At 49.6% G+C, this 26491-nt stretch overlaps 1 protein-coding gene across 1 annotated transcript; it reads left to right on the top strand.

Annotated features, from left to right (window-relative positions):
• The first annotated feature begins 299 nt into the window (after positions 1 to 299).
• On the top strand, positions 300 to 25766 carry RAMP1 (receptor activity modifying protein 1). Its single transcript, XM_018071939.1, has 3 exons — positions 300 to 385; positions 14956 to 15094; positions 24746 to 25766. The coding sequence occupies exons 1-3, from the start codon at positions 340 to 342 to the stop codon at positions 24999 to 25001; spliced, it is 441 nt and encodes a 146-aa protein (XP_017927428.1). The 5' UTR covers positions 300 to 339; the 3' UTR covers positions 25002 to 25766.
• Positions 25767 to 26491: the final 725 nt, after the last annotated feature.

Here is a 26491-nt window from a genome sequence, read left to right as displayed (position 1 = left end):
CGCGGAGCCGCCCGGCGGAGCGGAGCCGCTCCTGCCGCGGGCCATGGCCCTGCTCCGCGGCGCTTCCTCTGCTTCGTCCTGGTAAGTGCGGCGCCGGGACACAACTCCCCGGGGCCGGTGGGCGGCGGGAGAGGCTCCCTGGAAGCCCCTCTGCGTTGGGAACGGGCGTGCAGCCCCTGCCGCCTCCTCCCGGGCTTCACCGCTCACACCCTTCTTCCCTGAAACCCGGGGAGGCACCAGCCTGGCGTCGCTGGCGACACAGACGGCGGGTGGGAATCAAAAGGAGAAATTATCCCAGAACGCCGGGACACATCGCGCTTGGCCTGGGAGTCTGAGGCGATGATGCTGTTGGACACAGCCTGCTTTGTGTGGGATTCCCCGCTTGGTAGGTGAGATGTACTGAGCCGTGCTCCGCTGGCAGCCGTCCTTGCCTTTTGCTGCACATTTTTAATTACTGCTTTAGGAGTCTCTCTTCCCGTTCCTGAGCCGCAGGGAGAGCAGGCAGCCAGAAGTGCTCGTTCAAACAGGCTTCTCTCAGGTGAGGTCAGATGTTTCGGGTTTTACCGGCGATCGGGTTGGAAGTTCTTGTTGCCCAGTTGTTTTCTTGGGTGCAGCGTGCCCTGGTTTCTTTGCTGCTCCTGACATTTCAGCTGCAACAGGTAGAAACTTGTGCCATGCTTGTCACCTGTGTACCTGCAGCAGAAAGCACCGAGAGATCGTGTACTTGTGCTGTCTAGAAGTGTGTTTATTTAAGGTACTTAAACCATGCACTCTCGTCCTAACGCTGATCTTCCATGAAATCAAAGTGCTCCTTGAGGATGCACAGATTTCTCCTTCTTTCCCTTCTTTCTCCCGTACTGGTTTTCCCCTCCAAACACTGAGCTATGCTGCAGGTAATGGGCTTACCCATACCCCCTGATTAACTATTTACCTCTCCTCAGCTGTGCAGGGGCAGGAGAAAGCTGTGCCCTTGGACGAGGCACGTTCTCCGTGCCGGGTTGCAGGGAAAGGCTGCGGGTCCCTGGCTGAGGAGTGAGTGGTCAGTGCAGAAACCTGTGCAGAAACCTGTGCCTGCCAGCGAGCACTAACTCCTGCTGGTTAGGATTTCTCTCTGCTTTCTTTTCCCAGTCAGTCTCATTTTCCTGACCCTTCCTTCTCTTGGTTTGGGCACTGTAACTGCTGAAAGCGAAGCAAGCAGGAGTTGCTGGTACTCCAGGCTGCTCCTTTCCACCTACAGTGGGCTTGGAAGCAGCAGGACGCTGCCTCTGCCTGATGGCAGCTAATCATGATGCTGTGGATGTGTTTGTCTTTACCTACAGCCTTCTTGTGGGATTATTTATTTTTATTTTTGAGCGTACTCTGTGCTGTTTAACAAAAAACCAACCTTTTTGTGCCTTTCTGCTTCACAGCCCTGCACACAGACAGGGCTGCACGGAAATTGCAAGTGACAACTGAGTGCCCAGAAATTGTGGTAGAGTCATGAATTTTGAGGTCACTGATGCTTCTGAGGAAGCAGGTGTTTTAAAATGAAAAGAATATTTTGAAAAGGGGAGGATACAAAAGGTGTGGAAAAAGCTCTGCTACTGTATTTGCCAGGATCCTGCTAATGATCCTGCTGGCAGACCTGGAGTGCCTCTGCTTGACACCAGGTCTGACACTTGTGTGGAGAGCATCATCTCTGTGCCTGTAAATCTTGCCACACTCCGTTTCAGAGCCTCTTTGGGCCAGCAGCAGGGAGGGAGGGTGAGGTGAGTTTTATGGCTCTGTGTTGGTGTTTTCACTGCCAGCTTGTGGGCCCGGCCGCTGCCTTGGGACACGCTCTTGGAGGCTTCTTCTGTCACTAACACACCTTCCCTTGTAAACTGTAGAGAGTTTTATGAACACTGGGTGTGGTTTATAGTGGTCTCCTCCCCAGAGCTGGGTTTCTGGAGATGTGTCCACCTCTGTAGGCAACTTAGCCTGAGCTTGGGGGCTTTCAGTGGGGCTGGTCCTGCCCCAGCTCCTGCTCGCTGTGTTCAGCCGTGCTCTGCTGCTGCAGCCCACAGCAGGATGCAGAAGTGGTTTTCTGTTTCAGAAGAAGTAGATACTGTCTGAGATCCAGCTTCTGCTGCTAGCTGGTAACATCCTCTGTGCTCTGTGACCACAGCCTCTGCAGGGCTCCTTGGAGGTGGGGAACAAGTCCCTGGCCTAAAGCTGGGCGAGCTGTACTGAATTTTGTGGTGTGGGCCGTGAGAGGATGGGATGACACAGGCCCTCTCCCCATCACCATAAACCCCTGGCTGTACCAAAGCCACAGTCCAAATCCTGGCAGGATTGGCCAAGCATTCCTCCTGTGCCAGAAAAGCCTTTCTCTTAAAGCTTTAGGTAACTTCCCACCTTTACTGCAGAGTCTTTCAAAAGCGATGATGATCAGGGAATCGACCATCCTAAAAATAACCTTGGTCTCATTCAGCAGGCCTGAGAGCCAGCTGTATCCCAAGGTAACCACTTCCATTAAGGTAAAGTTAGGCTTTTTCTGTTTTTTGGCCACAGCTCCCTACAGAGGCTTCTCAGGAGGGGATGAGCCGTGGTCTTGCTCATTGTTACTGGGACAGTAATGATTGGCACCACATCAGCTCTGCACTGTATTTCACTGTTTAAAGGCAGTGCTGGGCTGTGCTACTTGGATTTCTTTTGGATTTAGAAAGCTGCATTGCAAATAAGGCTGGTAAAACATTAATATATCATTGACTCCCTCCATCTTCTGCCTATGCTGTACAGCACTGTGTTTGCATATTCTGCAGAAAATGACGCTTTCTTGAAAATAAAGGTTTTGGCACTGTTTATGACCTCTCCTGGAAAACAGGAAATTTTAAGTCCATTTGTATCTTCTCTTCAGCTGCTGGCACCTCTGGAGTCAGGAGAAAAGGTAGAAACCTTTGAAGTTTTTCAGAGTGTCTTTAATTGTCTTAACTGTGTGTATGAACAACATGACTTTGATCTGTGGTCCAAGATGCCTCTGGGAAAAGATGTGGCAATGAGAGGAGATGCTTTGGCTTTTCTGCACATGCTTGGGTGCCTGTGAGCCTATGAGAAGGATACAGAGGAACTTTTTATGAGAGCATGTATGAAAGAAGGGGGAATGGCTTCACACTGACAAAGGGCAAGGTTGGATTGCATATTAGGAAGAAATTCTTCTTTATGAGGGTGGTGAGGCCCTGGCACAGGTTTGCCCAGAGAAGCTGTGGCTGCCCCATCCCTGGAAGTGTTCAAGGTCAGGTTGGGTGGAGCTCTGAGCAACCCCGGGCTAGTGGAAGCCCATGGCAGAGGGTTGGAATGAGATGGTCTTTGAGGTCACTTCCAACCCAAACCATTCTGTGATTCTATATTCCTGTTGCCCTGTAACCATCCTTAAACTGTTGTCCCTTACACCTTGATACCAAAGCTTGGAGCTTTGCAGGCTGTGGTCATCTCATCACTTGAATTTGCTGGACTCAAAAATAATAATAATAATAATAAATGATGAGCAGTAAAATAATGAGAAAAGGAAACCTCTGCAGGAACAGCTTTGTGAGTCAGGCAGCTGCACCATTACTGCTAAATTTTGGGAGTATATTTATGTTTTCTCTCAGCACAAAGCATACTCAGTAATGCCTGCCAGTGATTTGAGTGCTTCTTTTATAAAAGTGCTAAGACTTCCTTTAAAATCTAATTGAAGGCTATTGCATCTCTGGAGAAGTCCTCCTCAGTATTTAGAGCTTACCATGTTAGAAATCCCCAACAATAAACTAAAATGTCCTCCTCCTTCTCAGAGCGTTTCTGGAGATGGAGAGGACTTGAAACTTCCTAAACATTAAAAGTATGTGGGTAGGGAAGAACAAATTGCCTCCACCCTGTAATTTCTTATATGCTCCCATATGTGCCAGTTCTATTCCTGCAGAAACCAATGGCCTATGGATTTGGTAGGGTGGATGGAGGCTGTGTTATCTGGTCAGGAAGCCACTTGGATTTGAGAAATTGAATTGCATTTATTAACTCTGAAATGCTCTTGAATTAAAGAGCCATCAAGCACTGGCGCCGTGATCTCCTAATTGTGATGACCTGGGAGGTTGTGGATAATGAAAATATAAATGCTGTGACCTGGTTGGAATGAAATTAGAGACCTCATAATGGCTAAAAATGGGGTTGGCATCCTTTATGTTTTCATGAGGCTGGGAGTCAATATCAGATCAGTGCAGAGTTAAGGGAGGTCTTGGAAAGCTGCAGGTGGGATTCTGGAGTTATTGCTCTGCACTGGCAGGTTCATTCTGCTTCTCTGGCCCTCTGTGAAGTCTGGCTCTGTCAGTGTTAGTGGGTGTTTGGGGGAGGTTTGGGCCCTGCAGCGATGGTTGTGGTGACAGCCCTTCCCGGCACAGACCCTGCACCAGGAGAGGACCAAAACCACCACTGGCTTGGAGGGAGAATAGCATTGAAAACCCCTTACAGGGGAAACAGAGCATGTTTTAGCTTGGTCAAATAGCTAAATGCCTTTTTCTCTTCTAAAATATATCTGTGGCTAGGGTTTACCAGGCTAATTCCCGCTGTGGGTGGGTGAATCCCAGAGAATCCTTGTCCCTGTCTGCTGTTGTGCTGCTGTGGGTGCTGCCTGCGAGCTGGCTGCTTCTAATCATCAAACCCAGTAATGAACCTGCTTAATGGTCTCAGTCCCTTGTCTCTGTGCTTCTACAACGTGAGCTTTTGAGGTTTTAAAAGCACATCCTGGCGCTTCAAGAAAGCATCCCAGTGGGGAAGTGGGCAGCAGCCTGGTTGAAAACCTCCAGATTTTGGTCTCTGGGCTTCCCTCTATCCTTTAGGTAATGTTGTTGGGAAAGGGGCAGCGCTCTGTGTGTGTGAGTTGCAGAGAGGTGCAATGTCTGTGTGCTGTTCAGCTGGAAAGAAAGAAAACTGCATCGAGAAATCTCCGTTAAAAGGGACAATAAATTACTTCTGGGCTGCTCACATGGCTCAGCAACAGGTTTTAGTCTGGAAACTCTGCATTGAAAGTATTTAGTCAAGCTGCTGTTCTGTGCAGCCTGTGGTGAATGCACCAACAAGACAGTGAGACTATTTATTTTGGTGTTCTCCCTAACAAATTTTTTGTATTTACTCACTATGTGCTTCCCTATAGGTGATCTGTCAGCAGTTTTTTTTATCTCAAAGGTAGTTCAGTCAAATGGTAGATGGTCCCATGTAGCAGAATAGTCCATGTTTAATACACTCAAACCCCTTGAAACCTGAGCCAGCAGAATCGCAGTGTTGTCTACAAGCCACGGCCAAGCACTTTTAACCTTGGAGTTACATTCCCTGTTCTTATTTTAGCCTCAGTCAACTGAAATAGCTGAAGGAGAAAATACTCTCGGGGGTGGGAGGAGAGTGCATTTGCCTTTAGCACATTCCTGAAATCTTGAGTGTGGTGGCTGCTGGTTTTTCCCTGGCTTTCTGCAGCCAGACCAGCCTGGGTTTGAGACAGAGCTGACTGACATCTGGCCTCCTGTGGCGTCCCAAGCTTTGTTGATGTTCTAAAAATAGCTCTAAAGCCCGGGTCTAAGCTGGGTTAAGGTGTTGGGATGGCCAAGCTGGAAACCACAGTCCTCCCCTGGTAGGCCGGAGAGAGGTGGCTTGTTCTCAGGGCTGGCATCCCTTCAACCCCTGGTTGCTTGCTGCCAACCTTGTGGGCTGTTTGCAAAAGAGGGATGCACAGAATTCCACAGGGATCCCTGGTTTCTTTCACCCTCCTTCTGGGAGCAGGTTTTGGCAGTGGTCACAGGCAGAGATCGTTTGAACTCGGAGTGGGTGAAGCCAGTGAAGTCAGGGCTGTGCACACATTGCCAGCACGTGTCTAAAACCTGTGTTTTTCCTCCATTAATTCAGTCAGGGAGAATTATTTTCCAAAAGACCCCGCTATTCATTAAGGATATAATTATCTTTGTAACTAACAGCTCATGACAGATTTTTCCCTCCCCTGGTTTGCAATCAGGCAGCAATTGGATTTCAGCATGGCAGGGTTTGGAATTCATTTCTCTTTCCTCCCTTTTCGGCTAGTTTTGATTTTATTTTGCTTACTGAATTAATTGGGGGGGGGGGAAATAAAAGTATTTGCCATTCTGCCCTCTGCAGAATCAAGTCTAGGGATGTGTTTCTGGAAAGGTGCTTGGCAGCCTCTAATGGATAACAAGGACATTCTGTAACTCATGCTAATACAGGTGAACACTCAGAACCTAAAGGCCTTTAATCTGATTTTTTAACTCGGTGTAGGAAAGGAGAACTTCATCCCTGCTCCTGGAATTCTGATTTGTTTCATTTTATTACACAAAGCAAGATAAAGAGGTAGCCTTTTTTTTTTTCCCAGCCAGCACTAATGAGGTATTTTGCATACAGCTGAACATAATCATGAAACCCAAAAGGATCTCAGAGGTTTTCAATTTGGCATCCTGTTGAGCCTGTGAAGGAAGGAAATGATTTATCCATCGAGATGGTACTTTGATGATCTGTAGGCATTTACTTTTTGCCAGGATGGGGGTGTTTGAGTTTTTGCTGTCGTTTTATAGCTATTCCAAGAGGGCACACAATAAGCTCCCTAAAAATAATTGCCAGGGAATTTTTAGTTGAAGTGGTAGGAGCCAGCTGCCTGGAAGCAATGTCTGTTTGAGGGCGTTTCTCCTAATTTTATAATTTTTGTAAGCAAGTGCCATGTTAAGCTGATGAGACCCTTGCAACCAGTGGATTTGATGATATTTTTGTTAACTAGGGATTGGGCTTCCCGCTTGGGTCGGGCTGTGAGTTCAGGGGACAGGGTGCATGGGTCACCCATGGATACTGGGGACCAGGCAGGAGCTGGGCAGTGTCATCAGCAGAGGTGAAACCCTGTGTGGGCAGGATGAAGGCCAGGGTGGTTTTCATTTCAGTCTCCCAGATTGTTTGCCTCCCTGAAGAGCTGTCACCCTGTGGGGCCACAGAGCTGGGATGGGTGTCAGGGTCCAAGTGCTGGGTCCAGGGAGAGGGACTGGAGCTGCTCCCGTTGCCCCTCACCGCGGTGGGGGAGAGCAATCGCAGCGCTTGGATGGGACGTGCTGTGGTGAAACCTGGTGCCCTGTATTGCTTCAGAGCAGGTCACAGGCTCGGGTGTGTTATCAAAAGATCATCAGGCTGCCAAAAAAATAGGGGTGAAGCCAAAGGTCCCTGTGCTGGCGCCTGTGCTGGGAGCCGTGTCCGGCAGCCAGCGTGCTGAGCCGGAGCTGACGGCTGTTTGGGATCCGCTTGTTTCCGCTTGACCTTCTCTCGTTACTGCCTTTTACTGTAAGTCTTCATGCCCGGGGATGTTTATCCCCCAGAGTGTTTCTGGAGCATCCAACCTGGCTTTGGTGAAGCACAGCCCTTGCTGGCTCTGCTCCTGCACTCGTCTAAGCCGTGTCCATCAGAAATGGGACTTCTGGGGATGGGCCCCAGCGTGCTCCTCTGACCCACCACGTCTTGTGCTCCATTCCCTAGGATGTGGAAGCCTTTGGCCCCTTTGGAGGGCATCTGCAGCCCGAGCTTTCCACATGGCCAGGTCCCTGGCAGGGGACTGTCCCCAGCCTGACTGACTGGGAAGTGACTTTCTGTGCCAATTCTGCATTCTGGTGTCTGCTGTCTCCCAGGCCAGCAGGGTTTTACACTGCCAGGGTTTTACACTGCCCCTCACCTCTTCTTACACCCCTGGCACAGCACTTAAACCATGGCCCCTCCTGCCACGGTCTGTACTTGGCACAGAGATCTCATTTTGCTGGGATTTAATGGGATTGGTCAGCAAGTGTTTATTTGGTGTCAGGGGAGGCTGTTTTGTGAGCAGGCCCAGATGGAGAGAGATGCAGCACAGAGACTTTGGGTTGTTCTTGGTCACAACAACCCCCAGCAGCTCCAGGGTTGGGGCAGAGTGGCTGGAAAGTGGCGCAGAGGAAAAGGATCTGGGGGTGCTGAGTGACAGCAACTGAACATGAGCCATCAGTGTGCCCAGGGGGGCAGAAAGCCAATGGCACTTGGCCTGTATCAGGAATAGTGTGGCCAGCAGGACCAGGGAAGTGATTGTCCCCCTGTGCTGGGCACTGCTGAGGCCACATCTCAAATTCTGGGTTCAGCTTTGGGCCCCTTAGGACAAGAAAGGCATCGAGGAGCTGGAGTGTGTCCAGAGAAGGGAATGGAGCTGAGGAAGGGTCTGGAGCACCGGGAACAGCTGAGGGATCTGGGGGGGCTCAGCCTGGAGCAAAGGAGGCTCAGGGGGGACCTTCTTCACTCTCTGCAACTCCTTGGCAGGTGGGGGTCAGGCTCCTCTCCCAGGGAACAAGCCATAGAACAAGAGGAAGCATCATCAAGTCTTGTCAGAGGAGATTTAAATTGGATATTAGGAAAAATTTCTTTACTCAAAGGGCTGCCCAGGGCAGTGGTGGCTTCCCCATCCCTGGAGGCACTTAAAAGCCGTGTGAATGTAGTGCTTGGGGACATGGTTTAATGGTGGGCTTGGCAGTGCTGGGTTCAGGGTGGGACTTGCTGGTCTTACAGGGCCTTTCCAGCTGAAACATTCTATGATCCTGTGTCCTTGGGAGCCAGGGAGAGGCCCATGACCATGCTCTTCCCTGGGGCTGCAGTGTCTGCAGCTCGCTCCCCAGAGCAGCACAGCCACAGCCCCATGTGTGTTTTCCAGGGGGAATATCCGTTTTCCTACCATTGAGCTTTCCTAGCCCTGCCTTTTCATTTGGCAATTTTTCCCTGCTGTGAGGCTTTTTTCCCCCCTCTGAGCCTGAGTGACTTCTCCCCCGTCCAAGTTTCCCGAGTCCTTGAGTGCTCTGAAAGCTTTTGTATGGCTTCATGGCAGTGAGGCTGTTGGACAGGCAGAATTTGGGGTGAACCCTCCATCTGCAGAGCTAAAGGGGAGCTCCAGCTGGGCTTTGTAACTGTGTCCAGGCCGTGCTTACAGACTGCTTTGTTTAAGAAGTAGCTGAGTAGTTTCCTTCTGCTGCTCCATCTGCACCCCCTGGAGCAGAGGGGCAGGCAGGGAGAGGGGACTGCTCCTTCTCTTCTCCGAAGAGGGCAGTGGCAGCGTGTCCGAGACATCCTGGGATCAGCCTTCCCAGGTCCTGGAAGACAGGCAGATCTCCCCCCACCTCCCAGCATCTGCTCTGCCGCTGAAATCCTCACTGTGCCATGACTCAGCAGCGTGTTGAAAAATCCCCACTCCCTTTCAGCACATGAAGACCCAAAAATCCCATGAGTTCCCTCTTGGTTTACGTCCTGAGTGGTTATGCTGGGAGAGAAAATCCTGAGGATTAAGGGACAGTGCCACAACTGTCTTGTTCACTCAGTGAACAGGAGTGAAGTGGGCAGGGGAGGCAGAGTCTGCCTGGTTTTGGCACCTTAGGATACTTCAGAAGCATCCCTGAGCAGGTTTGGGATGGGATGATTCTGTGCAAGTCTCTCCCTCCCCCACAAACACCTACAGGGTTTGGGCCCCTCCGTCCATCTCCATTCCCAAGCTGCTGCACAGCCTTGACAGCCCCCAGAGTCTCTGCCAGATCCCAGCAGCTCGGGGTGGGGGCCAGTGCCCCCAGTCTGACTCAGCCAGGGAGGAGAGGCTTTAAAAATACATTCCTCATGTAAAACCAGGACAGAAATAGCCTTGTCAGGGCTCAGAGGTTTCGTTTGACTGTGGGGGCACATCCTGGGCTGTCAGCAAGAGGAGGTGTGAGCAGATGGCTCCCTCCTTTCTCAAAGAGGAACACACGGCCTTGAGCCGGCCACCCTGCCCTTCCCAACTCCCAGCATCTGCAGTTTTCTGTCCCCCAGCTCCAGCCAAAGTGGGACACAGCTTTGCTAAGCACCAGCTTAGTTTTTCCTGGTGAACCAAGGGAGTGTTTGCAAGCTCTGAAGGCTCTGCTGAGCTGGCGGCTGCCCGATGCAGCCCTGGAGGGAGGTGTATTTTTAAGCAGAGGGAATCAGACCCTTCCCAAGGGTCTGCAGATACTGGAAGGGCCAATTTTTCCATCTTTTTTTTTTTTTTTTTGGTTCTGCTGAGTGAAAGGGAAGATGCTGAGAAATGCACTTGCTGAGGACCAGCCCAGCTGGTCTGTGAGTAAATGGGGGTCCCAACACCAAGAGAAGGATTGGAAAGGAAAATGAGGCGGCCTGAGGGAATGAACATGTGCTTTCAGGGTTTCTCAGGGCTGTGCCTGCAAAATCTCCCTGCTGAAAATCTGCTCTACTAGAGCCATGTGGTACCTCCAGCAGGGATATGGAGCTGTGATCCCCACTGGAGGTTTTTGTAACCAGGATGAGTGGCCTGGAAGGGACAGCTGTGAGTCTGGGGGTTGTTGGCCATGAGAAAGGGGGACAAAATCAGGTTTGGGGTTAGCCCCAAGAGACCACCTCCTTCTCAGCTGGTGAGTAGACAGGTTGGCAGCATGGAGTACGTCTGTCTGGTTAGGCTGTACCTGGTTTAATCTCACAGGTTCGTACCTGCTGAGGCAGGATTCATCCCACTGGATGGGGCTGTGCTGAGTGCAGGGCTCGGATCACGCTCAGTGAACAAACACCAGATACCCAGCTCTTGCTGGGTTTTATTCTGCAATTGAGTCCAAACCACAAGGGTTGTTTTCAATCAAACAGCAAAGCCACCACCCTGAAAAGGAGGGGAAAACAGACTGTTTTTGTCTCGGGTGTGTTGAGGGCACTAATCATTTCACAGTGGGGGTTACAGCATCTGGGAGAAGCCCAGAGGAAGATACTGAGGTGTTTGTTCTTAGAACCCAGAGCTTTGCTGGTGCTACATGTGCCTTGTTCGTTGCCAGCCCTCCTGTGAGTGTCACTTTGCAGTTCTCTGCCATCTTTGGGGTTTAATGAGACTTCCAAGCTCTTTGATGAACACATGGCTAGTTCCTTCTCTTTGCTATGAAGCAAAGCAGTTTCCTCCCAAAATAAGATAGTCACCACTGTGGATCCAGCAACTGGATCCATTCAGTGCTCTGGGATTCTTGGAGGTGGTGGAGTCCCACCCAGTTCACTCCCTGAGTTAATTTTATACAGCCCCTCATGAGAGGTGAGAGTTGGAGTGGTTTTGAGTCCACCTTGGTGGGATCTCCCCAAAAATGAAACTGCCTTACTTGAGACTTGCTGCCCCAGAGTCTCCCAGTGCACACACGCCTTGGGCAGCATCCACAGGTCGAATGGCAGAGAGCTGGAGTGGCAAGGCTTGCAAAAATGCCTGGGAACTGGGAACATCCCGTGCTATACCAGTTTGAAATGCTCAAATCTGTTCTTGGGCTCCGTGGTCCTCCCTGCATCTACTTCCCCATGGGGTTAGTTACACGTTCCAGCAAGACAAGACCAAGAATTCCTGGAAAACTGAGGAGAATGTGGCCAGAGACCAAGGAATTGTGCAGAGGGGACACATGTAAAATGCAAAACTTTCCCTGTGGAGAAAGCTCAGAGATTTCTGCTGGCGAACCGTCACGGTGACAAGTGTGTGGGCTCACAATGGTGGCAGGAGGAGTGGGTGGTACCCACTGAGCTGTTTCTGGAGGGGTGACCCAGAAAGTCTCGTTGTTTTCCTGAAATTTTGGTTAAAGTTCAGGACCAACACTACTTTTCTGCAGAAATAAATGTGTGGCAGGTTTTTTGCAGCTAACTCTCAAGAATCCTGGTAGATGCTTGCTGGAACTCTCCAGGTCATCAATCCCAGGGCAATCAGGAGGATCTGGGATGCCTGCAAAAGCTGTCCCTCCAATCACCTCCCCACTGCTGCTCTCCAGATGTTTCCTGTGAGGAGGCAAATGAAGGATCCTTAAGCTTACATCTTTTAGCAGGCAATCAGGGATCCTCTCCGCAGGGAAGGTTGTTCATCAACAGTTCCAGTGATATGAGAAGGGAGAAGGGTTTCACACTGACAGAGGGCAGGGTTAGATTGGATATTAGGAAGAAATTCTTGGCTGTGAGGGTGGGGAGGCCCTGGCACAGGTTGCCCAGAGAAGCTGTGGCTGCCCCATCTCTGGAAGTGTTCAAGGCCAGTTTGGACAGGGCTTGGAGCAACCTGGTCTAGTGGAAGGTGTCCCTGCCCATGACAGGGGAGTGGAATGAGATGAGCTTTAAGGTCCCTTCCAACTCAAACTATTTTGGGATTCTGTGATTCTCAATGTTGAGGTGGCACCTAAAGACCAAGCAGAGCTTTGGAGGTACTGCATGGCTCCAGTGGGATGCTCCCAGAGGACCACTGTGTTCCCACAGCTCCCGATGCTATTTTTCCTGAGGGAATGGGAGTGAGGGGGCCTGTGAGAGGGGAGCTCTTTGGAGGCTCAGCCTTGGTATAGTTGTGTTTTGGAGCTCATTTATTCAGCAGCTCCTTGTGGCCTTCACAAATGGATGCTGCTAAGTACAGAGACGTGACCGCTCCAGAGCTCGGTTATTTACAGCTCACTGCAGCTGACTTACCCCATCTCCATCAGCAGGGCTGAGGGCAGAAGGAAAGCCTTCTGGAATGAGAGCCAGGAGATAAAAAAACTCTCTCCCTGCTTTTTTTTTTTCCCCTGCTGTTACAAACCCTGAGCCCATCCCAGCCTGACACAGGTTTGGGGGAAATCTGTAAAGCAGCAGGGATCTGGGGGTTTAGGTAGGGACCATGTGGAAACACGGCAGGAGCTTCTCCTCACTTCGACCTTAAAATGTGTAATTACAGCTCAAGTTGGTTCTCCCCAGTCAGCTGAAAACAAAAGGGCTTTTTTGCCTTGCTGTGTCCGGCTCCATCCTGGCAGCACTTACACAGTGGGCTCTGTTGGGCCTCGTTCCTCTTGGATTCTGTTTGCTTCTGATGTGTAAGACAAAAGAGCCCTTCACCGTGTTAAAAACCAAATGTCCATGTCAAGGGTCTTGGTCACTGGCTGATGGGTCTGGTTTTCCTGCTGACTACCAGCTGTATGTGGCTTGCAGCTCCTTGCAGCCACTTTGTGGGTCTCAATTGCTTCATCCCCATGGTTTATTCAGTGTTTCTCCTCTCTCCACCCAAGGTGGAGCTGCCTCTTAAGGTGTTTTCCTCCAAGCAGCTGTGTGGTTGTCAGGAAACATTTGGGCATCCCAAAGGATAGTTGTGGTGCAAAGGACTTGTCTCTGGGCTCTCCCATGCTGAGGGTGGGGAGGAGCAAAGCCAGGTGAAGTGCAGCCTGACTGTGCTCGGTTAACTCCTACTTTTCTTTTTCCCTGTGCCGCATCACTGTTGAATTCCCTAAAGTGGCTTTGTCTTCCTCAATTTCTCCCTGTGCTTTGCATGTCTCACTCATTTCTTCCTGGCTCTGTTTCCTCCTTCGCTCCTCAACCCCCTCGGCCCCTCATCCATCTGCCTTTTGGTCTGTTCTCCTCCCCTGCTCTCCCTTCCTCCCTCTTGTTCTGCTCTGCACTTGACGTGATCCCTGGAGGCATTTTCTCTGCAGCTGCTTGTCCAGACGTGTGATGGGCATAATATTTACAGGGCCCTTGTCCTTTACAGTCCAGTGCACAGACCTCACCGAGGGGTGACCCCTTGGGGCGGCACCTGAGCCTCCCTTGGATGCTGGTGCTCGCTCAACTGAGGGATGGGAAGGGGGGAGAAGCCTCCCAGCCATCAATCATCCTTGAGCCTGCCCAGACTGAGATTTGCAGTCCAGGCCTCACATAAAATTATTGTACCGTTCCTCCTCCACCTTCTCCTCCTCCCTCCGTGCTTTGCTTCAGCATCTCAAACCCTCCCATTTCTGAACAGGGCTTATCTCTGGCTGAGGTGCTGTTAGGTGAGCCCCTGGCTGGTATCAGCTGGGGAGAGCTTTAGATTTTGATAAACTCAATTTTTTTATTATTGCAACAGTGAGGGTTTAACACTCCTTAACTTCTCTTGGCTCATTTACTCACAGTTGGTGGTGGGAGGCAGTGTGGGAGCCCTGCAGCCAACCAGAAACATCACCCAAATTCCCTGAGTTCCCACCCGTTGCCATAGGATGCTGGTACCTTTGTGCTCTGAGCATTTCAGAGGCTGCAGAGGGATGATGTCCCGTGGTGATGTCCCTTGGCTGCTAAATAAAAGCAGCTAAATTCTGTTGTGTTAAAAAAAATAAGATAAAAATAAAGCACAGAGTTATTCACACTTGGCAAAAAATAGAGCTGGTATGTGATGCCTGCCTGTAGTGTACTCCAGGAGCTGAAAAGGCATGAACTGGCTCTCTGGAACCAAGGGAAAGGTATTATTTATAGCCAGGCTCAGTAAATCATTCTTTTGAAGGTTTGTTTCCCCTTCCTTTTGTAGCATCACTGTCCCTTTCCCTTTCCCCCCACTAGCAACATGGCACTGATTGTGCTCCAGCCTGTAGGCAGATCCTTTCCTTCCCTGCTCCCAAACCAGAAGGCACCATGTGGCAGGGACACGTTCCCAGACATGGATTAAATCAGCGCCGTGCACCAGGGATGAATTTCCCTGTGCCAGACCTTGTGCTCCATCACAGGTGGACATTTGTTCCCAAACGTGGCCCTGTGCAGGTGCTTTGCTCCAGCAGGAATCTGACTGGGAGCCATGGGGTTATTCCCCACCTTCCCCAAGGCCCTTACTCGTTTTGTAAACCAAAAACCTGGGCATTTAAAGTCCAAAGGCGTGTGCTGAGTGATCAGCAGAGAATGAATCCGTGTCCTTACTTCTGACTTACCTGGCATGTCTTGAATAATGGATTTATCAGCATCAGGCACTGGGGAGGGGAATGGAGGCTGGTGCTGCAGGGTCCCAGGGTGTGAGGAGGGAGATCAACCTCAAGGCGGTTTTGGAGCAGCTGGTTGAGAGCGGGGTTGCTTTGGTCTCAGCTCTGCTGTGGTGGGTGCCCTCTGCGGGGGGCTGGGGCCATGATTGTGCCATGACCCACCACAGCAGAGCCTGACCCCACCTGCCCCTGGCCTGTCTTCCAGCCCAGCACTTCATCGCAGCGACGGCGTGCCAGGAGCCGGACTACGGCTGGATGATCCGGCACTACTGCCTGAAGCAGTTCCAGCTCAGCATGGAGGGCATTGGCCAGCGGCTCTGGTGCGACTGGGATGAAACCGTGGGGTAAGTGAGGCCTCTCTGCTCGTCCCTCTGGTCCTGGCACCCCGAGACCACCTGCACCTGCCTTTGGGTTTGGGGTTTTATTTCCTGGCAGGGGATGAACAACGTGCTGTTTCACTCTGCTGCTGGGGCTGCCCTGGCTCCACCCCTCCTGGGTCCAGCCCCTGCTGGGGCTTCTCCATCCTGTGGGGCCACAAGGTGAGCTTGGAGGGGAGAGCACTGGGCATTGTCTGCCCAGACTTCAGTGAGGCTTTTGGCACCATCTCCTGTAAGATCCCCACAAATAGGCTGCCCAGATAGAAACCAGCGTGGCAGAAAAGGACCTGGGGGTCCTGGTGGGCACCAGGCTGAGCATGAGCCAGAAACGTGTCCTTGTGGCAAAGAAGGGAATGGGCACAAACTGAGGCATGGGAGGTTCCCTCTGAACACCAGGAAATGCTGTTTCTCTGTGAGGGTGGCCAGGCAGTGGCACTGATCGCCCAGGGAGGATGTGGAATCTCCATCCTTGGAGATACTAAAAAAGCAGCTGGACATTGTCATGAGCAACCAGCTGTAGGTGGCCCTGCTTGAGCAGGGGGGTTTGGAAAAGGGGAGATGGGTCTCCAGAGGTTGTCTCCAAGCTCAGCCATTCCATGGTTAAAGAGGCTTTCAGGGAGCCGAACCTGAGCAGTGTCTGGAAGTCAGGATGGTGGTTGTGCTCAACCACGTGGCTCAGCAATGGAGCTTCAGTCAGAGAAGACTACAACTGTCTGGGAATCAGTGGGTTAATAAAGCAGCAGATTGGGACCCCTGTCACAGCTTCTGGTGACTCACAGCTTGATGGACATATTTTCCATGAGATTTTTAATTTTTTTCTCAGCACTCTGGTTCTCCAGTCAGTCCAAAACTCAGCTTGAAAACCCCATAACCCACTGAGAGGCCCTCAGACCCTTTCTGTGAGAAAATCCCAGGCTGTCCCACTGGACCTGCTGGCTCACCCCCTGCTTCCAGGAGTTGTGTGTTGATTTTTCTAAGCAACTAGAGGGAGAGGCTGGAATGGTATGGCATGGCAGTCCTCTGCTAAGCCTCCTGTTTGTAATCAGTGTCAGGGAGTCAGTGGTGATTTATGACTTGGGAGAAGCAGAGATGCAGCTTCCCTAGAGGAGCATCTTTGGGGGATAATGAGGGTGATAAGGGAACCCTGCTCAGTGCAGCCCCATCAGGGAGAGCAGGGATGTTGTTTATGGGAAGCATGTTTGATTTGGGGGGAATTTCTTTCAGTTTATTTTTATTGCAAACCACCCAAACAGCACTTTCTTTGGATTAGCTCTTTCCCATTTAGAATCAGCAGAGTTTTCTCTGTACTACCATGGAGTAAATCATTCTCCTGATGAGAGGGTTTTGATTGAAGTTGTGAAGACCAGTCAGGGGTGGCCACTTGTCATCATGAGGGCTTGAAAAGAGAAAATAAAACCCCTTTTTCCACCCTTAGCTGACTTTCCATATTGTACAGCGTTGTTGGGCCATGGCCTTTCCCTGGGAAAATGAAGCAAAGGACAGAAATGAGCTCTTGGGACACCAGTGGGGATGGAGGTCAGCTGGAAACAGCGAGCAGGTGGTGCTGTGTGCCATGAGCTGTTTTGCCCAAAAATTAGAGGTTTTGCAAGATTTTGGTTGATTTCCTGCTTCATGGCCCTTTCTTCTGTGCCAGATTAAAAACTACACACACCTGTGTTTATGTATTTTTCAGTCAGAGGTTGGACTCAATGATCTTAGAGGTCTTTTCCAACTTTAATGGTTCTATGTTCTATTCTGTGATTCTAAACATACATACTGGGTGTGCTGAGTGTCCCCCAGGGGCAGGACTTTGCTTTTGGTCCTGGTTCAGTGCTGTCTGCAGGCTTGATGAGCTCAATCCATCTTCTCCCCCAGCAAAGCCACTGCCCAGGGAGCAGAGGTGTTTAGAAGAGCTTGTTACCTCCAACATGCTGTTTTTCTCCTAAATAGCTTCAACTAAACTTGTTATCCTTGAGGCTCGTGGAGGAAATGTTGATAAGCTTGCAGTGTTTAATTTGATTGCCTGAGTCCATTTGCTCCCTGTGAACACATGGCTTGGGGTCACTTAAGAGGTGACATTCCTCTGATCCTCTTGTGCCCTCAGGACACTGGGAAAAATCAGGCAGAAATAGCTCAGCTACTGCAGTAAATAAGCTGCAAGGATATGGGGTTTGGTCGTCTGCCTTGCTCAGCAGCCTTTGCTCCCTGAGTGTGTGTGGGAATCACCAACCCCTTTCGGACAATAAGCAGGAGTGGGCAGGGGTGCCATAGGTGGCTGGTCACCCCTCTGGCTTAAGGGGAAGGATTTGACTTCCTCCAGGTGTGAGATGAAGAAATGGAAATAACCCACCTTTTGCCTAGGCCTGTTCTTTCTGTATCTTCCCCCAAAGCAAGGAATTTTGATGCTTGAAACCTGTCTGAAGCAAGGAGAAATGCTGTGAGGTTTTGCCTCTGCCAGGGCCTGCACAGCTTCAGGTTTGGAGCTGTGATTTCCTGTACAGCAGCATTGAGCAGGAAAGAGCCTGTTAAGGCCCATCATTTCCTGCTCAATTGAGGGTGACACGATGGGAACATCTGGATAAATGAATTGTCTCAGCAGAGTTTGTAATTGTGGTTCATTGGTCCCGTTTATTGGCTGCAGATGCTGCTCCCATCTTACCCTCAGAGGCATTACCTGAGCTCTGGCCTCACTGATGCTGCAGCATTCCAATGCAACCGAGGGGTCTCTCGGCACCAGGAGTGTTTGGTCAGGTTGGGCTTGGACCATGTGGGCAAGCACCAGCTCTCTGGGAAGATTTGTCCAACACCATTGAGCTCTGCTGGCTTCCTTAGCCATGCTTATTTAGGGAAGGTCGATGTTTCTGGATATGCAAGTCTTTATCGTGGACCAGGGGAACTCGTGTGAGCTGCTACACACTTTGGGAATGGGATGCCGGGTGATTTTTAATTTAATAATTCATTCCAGAAGCTGGCCATGAACAGTGTCTCCTGGGAAGGGAGAAGGACTGGAGTGTCCTTCCACATTGAGAGGTGTTTTCCCTTGGGTCATCTGGTGTTCTTCCCTGTCCTCTTCCCCAAAGGCCGAGCATTCCAGCATGGCCTCGGGTGCTCCTTGGATCCTCAGCATTCTGGTGTTTTGTTTTCCAGGGCTTGCAGCTGCCTTGGGATTTAAAAGCCAGACTGGAGCTGCAGCAGGGGCTCCTCCATGCCATGGGCTCCTCCACTCCATGGTGGTGGCCGAGCTGCTTTAGCCAGGAGCTCAGCTGTGCAGGATGAATTCTCCCAAAGACCAGCTTGGCTGTTTTGATTCCAGGTCCAAATTCATCGGCATGGTGATTGAGCCGGGGGATTAGCTGAGGTCTCCCTGGGGGCAGCTATTTTGGGGATGTGGAGCGCTGCTGGCAGAGCTGGGGCTGCTGGAGGGGTCGGGTGCCGGCCGCCCACCCACGAATGCGTCAGCAGGAGCTGGTGACTTGCAGCTATTTTTCCTGCTCGGCTCTGGCCGTGGCCAGGGAATGGATTTGCCTGACGGTCCGTGCACGCCGTCGGCGCAGCAGGACGGGGGGACGCAGCTGCGGGTGTCACTCCAGCCAAGCAAGGCATCCTCATCCCAAATATATCCACCCCGCGGCATGCCTAAATATCTGCAGGGAATGCTTTCCCCTCGCCGCGGGCATCCTGCGGGGAAGGAGCTCCCCGGCGGGAGCGTGCTGGTCCGACAGCTGCAGCCAGGGGTGGAGCTGCCCGCTCCCGGCTCACTCACGCTGTGCCTTCACGTTATTTGTCCGTTATTTACACAAAACAGATTGATCCATTCCCTTATTATCTCATTATCTACTTATTTATCTTCAGCTTGCCAGGTCCCACTGGATACCCCTTCATCCTGTCTCCGAGCTTGCCCTGCAGAGGAGGAAATCAGTGTTTTCTTTTAATTTACAAAGCAAAAGGAAAGCCTTGTGGTGTTTTTCTCTTCTGAAGCATGGAATTTGGGTAGGATAGGAAATATCTTCGTACTTGTGGCAGAAGAGAGAGCTGTCAGTCCTGTGAACCACAGTGTAACACCACCCTCATCCAGGTGCGGTCAAGGAATAAATGCCAGATCCAATTCTAGTCTTGTTTGCAGTGGTAAAAACACAGAGGAATTCCTTGGGATTTATAGCAGTGTAAGCATTTGGATGCCATCAAACCCTTAATCAGTCCTTGACTGCTTCCCACCAGCAGCCTGGCCCCATCCCCATTCATCCCCATAGCGTCCTTTAAACCCAAACCTTTTCCAAGATGACAAGGAAAACAGTTTTAATTGCAGTTCACATTGGGTAAGGAAAAATATTGAGAAGTAAGCTAGGCTGTACTTTTCAGGGCCAGCTGCCTGTCTCCCTGCAGTGGTGGGATCGTTTGGCAAAATCTGCCCTGCTCCTAGTACTATCCTACAGCAGCTCAGTAATCACAACAAGGGAGAAAAGGCCTTCTCCAAGTGGGATGAATGTTAGAAGATATAGAGAAGAAAGCCAGAATTTGTGACTTGCTCACACAAGTTGTTTGGGACAGAAGCTGTAGCTCTGTCAATAAATTGTTCAGGGCCTGAAACTCTCAGTCAAAGGTAACACCAATGTAAAAACCATGTAACAGTACAACACAGAGGATGGTCTGAGGTCACGGCAAGATCATGAGGCATGAGATCATACTGGCAGAAAAAGCAAAATTCAGCTGGAGTTTTCTGAATTAGCAAAAACCTACAAGTGAGGTGAAGTGAAGGAAGGAATAGGGCTCTTGGGAGCAACTCAAGCTTCCCTGCTTTGCTGTACTTGAGAGACTATTGGGTTTAGTGTTGGTAGGAATAGGATAGAATAACTTATTACAAGAAACAACTTGAATTTCTTCAGCCTTTACCTAAATTTGGGCTGGAAGAGAGCAAGATATTAGATGTCAGGAACTGGTATAAAAAGGCGTGTGACTGTTGTGTCGGGCAAAGCTGTGGTTTCTCTTGGGGATCTGTTGCTAAATCTCAAAGCTGGGACAGAAGGCCAGGAGTTTTAAAGTGCAGTTGTGTTTGGATGTGTCAGTAATGAAGAGTCTCTAATGAAGTGCAACAGTTCATTCCATTTACATGCCTGTATGAATTGCAAAGGTAGATGTTCACAGGGAGCACAAAGCTCAGTGTATGGAAAGCATTCATAGGGAGATATCCTGGGTGAGAAAGAGGACTTAAAGTGTGAATTATTAATAGTTTAGGAACAGCTCAGTCAAACAGGAGAGGCTGTTGCAGTTTCAGATGAAGAGAAAGTGGTCAGAAAGCCAGGAGGGAGTCAATTCCTTGAGAGTCCTTGGAGACATTTAACTCAACTGCACAGGCTGGTTCTGCAGGTTTGGGGGTAGGAGGGAGAGCAGCCTGGAAACAGCAGGGCAGGAGAAGGGTGCCTAAGCAGTGGGTTGTGATGGCATTGCTATTTCTGTATTCTGTTCAGAAATGCTTTGTGTAAAATTAAATCTGTTAACCAAACACAGTATTGTTGAAGACAGGATATAAACCTTCATTGTATCAGAAGCTGTCTGAAAAGGCAAATACAGATGTGTAATTTAATATAGGTTGTGCTTAGAAGAAAACACACAGCTAATCTAAAAGGGGATTTTCTTAAGCAATATTTTATTTACAACTGAGGAGGAAAACGATGGATTGAGCACCTCACAGCAAAAAGTTAAAAATACCTCCTTCCCCCCCCCCCAAGCCTTCTTTCTGTGGGCAGTCTTTTTAGGCATAGCAGCCATGCAATTAATTGAAGTTGGCTAGGAGCCTGTAATGAACAGTCTAACATGGTGTAGCTACTTTCATTAATAATATCATTGTCTTTTGTCAACTTTAATAGCAGTTGGGTTTTTCCAGCTGGAAGAGGTTAGACAGATAGACAGGCAAGTCATAGGATCATAGAATCAGCCGGGTTGGAAAGGGCCTCTGAGATCATCAAGTCCAACCCTTTTTTTTTTTTTTTTTTGAAGTCCATTCCGTACTCCGGAAAAATCCCACTCGTATTTTCCCCCATTCCGTTTTCCAGTGGAAATCCAGTCCGGGTTTGCCCCCACCCCGGGACGCCCCGACAGAGGCACCGCAAGGTGTGAACCCCCCAAAGTGACACCAGAACAGTGTTTTATTTACTGTAACAGAATGCAATGAATTTCTTCCCAACCCCTTGTACCTCTGCAGGCACACCAGGAGTAAATGCAGTGCAGTTCCCAGCATGGGGCACTGGTGTCCATCCCAGATGGGTGTGAAGCAGCCACGTTCCTGTATCAGTTCCATACATTTAGCTGTGCTGCTGGGTTTATATTGTGGGCGTTTACTGTCAACTGGCTTAAAAAGAAATGCAGCCTTTCTTTTTAAATATATCAAACCTGACATTTTATTCACTTTTTGGGTTCACTTTTTGATCTCTCTATGTGGATGCTGTCAGAAGTTGACTAATGGAATGAAAAGGAGTCAGGGTGTGGCTGCATCCAGTCTTAGCCCCAGACTTTGGCAGCAGTTTATGTTTAAAGGATTATATATATGGAATTGAATGTGTGACTTTGTCTTGGCAAACCAAGTATATTTTATGAATAAATGAGTTATTTTATTAATGATGGTAACTATTAGACTAAAAGACCTTACTCAGAATTATTTACTACACAATACAGATAATTATAACTATGAATACGGTGCCCTATTTACTGAAGCAATATTGAAGCAATGCTATTAAAGCAAGCAAAATAATTATTAAGTAGAGATTGAAGTTACTCACCCATAGCAATGGCTGTGGGTAAATCCTGAACCTCCCTCACCCTCGCCCTTCTCCATCCATCCCTGGTAACTTTTGCAAATAGGGTACAGTTCAAGCTGCTTTACCCCCACTTAGGCAGAGAATCCTGCTACAACTTTCTCTCCAGAATTTTAACTCTGTGACTGAGGGTTACAACTGTGGACACCAGGAATACTATGATCATCCTTGCAGCTCCTGGAGCTCAGCTCAGCTTCGCCTGGTATGGCAGGGGACCTCACTGGCAAGGGGAGGGAGGGCAGAGCTGGGCAGGAAAACAAGATATTTCACCGTCAGCCTGGGATGAATTCCCGGTGGGATGATGCTGGCATGGTGCTAATACAATAATGTGGCTCTGCTCGTGGGGAGAGAGAAGCAGATGCCGATTTGGAGATGCAGTGGGATAAATGTTTGCCATGGCTGTGGCAGGGAAGAGCGTGCTCAGCCCCGGGCATCAACACTGCTGCTCTCCAGTGGGATCTTGATCCTGTCTGACAAGGCATTGCAAGCAGCCTGGATCCAGCTGGTCTGGTTTATCCAATCCCAGCGAATGGATCCCTTTGGGATCCCTCTATGGTGCTGGGAATGCCATCCCATCCAGAGCAGGGGGGCTTTAACTAAGCAAAAATGAAAGGGACAAAAGATGTAGGGTACCGTAAGGCACCCCATTGGGATGGGGGGACTTCCCTCCACTCCAGGACAGGCACTTGTAGCCCCACAGCCCCCTCCCAGTGCTGCTCGTGGGGCTGGAGCTGCTCAGCTCAACTCCTCAACTCTGTCCTCGCGTACGGAGCCGGCTGAGCGCTGCAATTCGGCTGCTGCCTCCGTGCAAAGGGCAGTTACAATTTGTCCTTTCATTGCTGGCACCATTTGGCTTTGGTTCCCTGAATGTCTTCACGTCTAATGATGGGAGCAGCTATTTATCTCCACGGAAGCACGGTCGGTCGGAGCCGGGGAAGGGCTCAGCCAGCTGCTGTATGGCCCTTCAGCTTTAAAAATAGCTTTTATTCGCCTCTCTGTTAACACTGTCCCTCTGGTTCCTGAAGATGCTTCGGCTCCCGAGATCTCCTAAGGATGCTGATGAACGGGAAATGGTAATTTTGCACATTGGGATGCTGAGCAGAACCTGCTTTTAGCAGCTGCAGGCACCCCATTAATTAAATCACCGGGCTCGGCAGGGGCTCCCAGTGGTGTTGCCGTGTGCCCGTTGGCACAGCCTGCCCCGAAACCGGGCTGAGGAGCTGCACAGCAGCTGTGGAGACTGGCTGGGAAGCTGCTTATAAAATATTTCTTCCCCCAGGCGGGTTTTTAATTGGCGAGCCGGGGTTTGGTTTGCTTTGCTTCTCTCGGATTAGATGTGACTAATTGGGATGGGGGAAAAAATTAAGTATTTTTATGCATAGCCAGTTTTAAAGCAGGGAGGGTTTGAAAGGCACTGTAATACCTGTCCTTCCAGAGGATGGCTGGATGGCCCAGCACAGGGACAGTGCCTCTGGTTCAAGGCTGCTCCTGGTTTTCTAAATGTTTAAAAGGAAAAAAAAAAAGGAAAAATGGACTTGCTGGCCATAGTGGTGGGATGGGTTGTGGTCCTGCACAGCTTCAAAGCAGGCAGCTGGTTCCTATGCAATCTCCTAATTTTTAGGCAATTAGAAGGAGAATTTTAAGTAGATTTGATGTAATTACTTCTGTCCCCCTTTGGTTGAATCTGCACAAGCTGGAGGATGGTGCTCCAAAGGCCAGCAGCCAGACAAGCTGGCATGGGTTTCCTGAAGGTCTTTGCTTAAAATCTGGGTCCATCCTGTATTTTCTAATAGCACTGGTTCAGCCATGAAATCCCATAAAAATTACCACAAACCAAACAAAACCACCCCAAACCTGTTATTTCTGTAAATATTATTTCTGTTTTCATGTCTTTCTGTAAATGAAAACCACTTCTGCTTTTGGCTGTGGGTGAGCACTCAGAAGTGCCACCAAAGTAGCAAAATCTGACTAGAATGTAAAAAAACCCCCATATATCTTTATACCACTCTAGTTAAAAAAAAACCAAAAAACAACCATATAGTTTTATACAGGTTATATAAATTAAAAAAAAAACCCCAACATATTTTTATAGGGCCAGATATGTCTATCTAGCTACAACCTCAAAAAAAAAAGCTAAAAAATTTAATAAGTAATAACTCAAATACAATCTCAAATATCACACCTTTGTCATAGAAAGTGTATAATATGTTGCACAAGGATATATTTTATATATCATATATATTATATATTATATGGCTTTTATATGTTATGCATTATAAATTAAATAGTATATACTTTTTATTACATATTTTATATTCAAATTATATAGTGTATATTATGTATTCCATAATTTTATATTATACATTATATGTAATGTAAATAATGAAATATATTGTCTATATATGTAATTATTATAATAATTCCTTATTATATAACATATATAGCATATAATATATAATGTATAATAGCATATATGTTATATAATATATAATATAAATAAAATATAATACAAAATATAACGATAATATGAATATTATATATTATGTATATTATACTATAACACAGTAATATATTATTGAATATTAATAAGATTATTGTTATATAATAATATAAACATTATATAATGGATAATAGATAATATATATTATGTACTGTATATTATCTATAAATGATATATTTAATGCTATATAATATTATATATGATGTATACAATATTTTTGGCTGTGTGTGGGGAGGTGGTGTGCCTGTGTCCGGGTGCTGGTCCCCGGTGCCCCCCCGGTGCCAGGCGGTGCCCTTGCCTGTGTTGCAGCACGTACGGGGAGCTGACCAACTGCACGGTGCTGATCGCCGAGAGGCTCGACTGCTACTGGCCCAACCGGCAGGTGGACGAGTTCTTCGTGGCCGTGCACAGACAGTACTTCAGGAACTGCTCCCCGTCCGGGCGGGCGCTGCACGACCCCCCCAACGCCGTCCTGTGCCCCTTCATCCTGCTGCCCGTGCTCGTCACCCTGCTCATGACCGCGCTGGTGGTGTGGAGGAGCAAACGCAGCGAGGGCATCGTGTAGGGAACGCCCCGCGGCCAGCCCAGGGGAGGGACGGGGGGATCTCCCCTGGAACGTGCCTGTTTTTTTGGGAAGACCCTGGCAGAGGAGCATCACGGAGGGTACCAAGCGCTGGAAGCAGAGACAGCATCGCCACTGCTCCTCTTCACCAGTACCCTCTGTGCCACACCCCCGGCGGTTTCCCAATGAATGCATCATTTAAGACAGGGTTGTTGGGCAAAATGGGATTCTGGGGGCCAGGGAGGCTGTCATGGACTGCCCAGGCAGCTGGGAGTCCTCCTGGGATACCGGGGAGCACCACTCACCCCAGGCATCAGCACTGCTCTGCTCCGCCTTTCCCAACTGCTTCCTCCCTGGCAACCCCTGGCATCGTGTGCCAAGAGAGAAATTTTAAAGGGGAAAAAAAAAAAAGTACAAGGAAAGGGGGTGTGGGGAGTTGAAATCCTACTGTTCCCGCAGAGCCGGTGCAGCATCGACGTGTAACCGCGAGGCCGGCAGGTCTGGGTGCAGAGAAACCTCCACGGCTTCCTCTTTTTGTCCCTTTTTTTTCTGTTCAGCACACTTGGAAAGGCATCTTTTCCCCCAGCCCCCAGCCCAAGGACAAGGCCTGCACAGGGTGGGTTTTGCCTGGATGACAGGCAGTGGTGAAAGTTGGCACTGGGAGCTGGTGGCACTGGTGGTGACCGTGGCAATGCCCCAGGGGGCTAATGAGGAATGGGAATAAGGTGCTTTTCCTATCTAAATAAATAAATACCTACATAAACCAGGTGCCTGTCTCTGGTGCAAGTCCTCAGCTCTCACCCCTTCTGTGAAGGCTGAAGTCAAAGGCCCTCCCTTAATGCCCAGAGGCCACCCCAAGTGTTGATCCCCACCCCGTGGACACTGGGTAGCACAGGGGGGCCCAGGGAGGGGGATGGAAGGGCTGCCCCTGAGCCAGCAGGGTCCCTGGGGATCCCTAGAGGGGGGTTCCTGGGTGTGGGTGGGCAGGTCAGGGGTCCACCCCTTTGGCAGCATCCAGGAGTAGAGTCACATACCTTAGTGGGAGACTGGGCAGCACCTGGGATGGGGTGGGACCCCCAACCCTACCACTGGTCTCCACCATCCCCAACAGGTCTAGACCACCCCAGACCCCTTCAGTACCTTGCTGGCTCGGGGTTCCCTGGGGAGACCCAACTGCTATTTACCACTGGCTCTCACATTTCCCAAAAAGCCCTCCCAAATGGACAAGCCAGGCAGTGGGACACACAGCCCTCTGCCTAACCCACCCAGCCTTCTAACCCAAAGCAGTCTATGATTCTACCAATATACACAGAAATACATATAAATACACATATATTTATAAATTTATAACACCCCCCCCCCAGCTCCTTGTGTTCAGGAAAAATTAATTCAGTTTATTTTCCTGGATGGTGAGGTGATGGGCTCTTGTAGGATGAGGATGAGGTGTAACAGTTTCCTGGCCTTGTGCATCCTGCATAGGCACAAATCAATGC

This window comes from Manacus vitellinus, unplaced genomic scaffold, assembly GCF_001715985.3.
Source record: "Manacus vitellinus isolate BGI_N305 unplaced genomic scaffold, ASM171598v3 scaffold_20_pilon, whole genome shotgun sequence".
In the NCBI taxonomy this organism is placed as follows: domain Eukaryota; kingdom Metazoa; phylum Chordata; class Aves; order Passeriformes; family Pipridae; genus Manacus; species Manacus vitellinus.
This window is presented reverse-complemented; position numbering and strand designations above follow the sequence as displayed.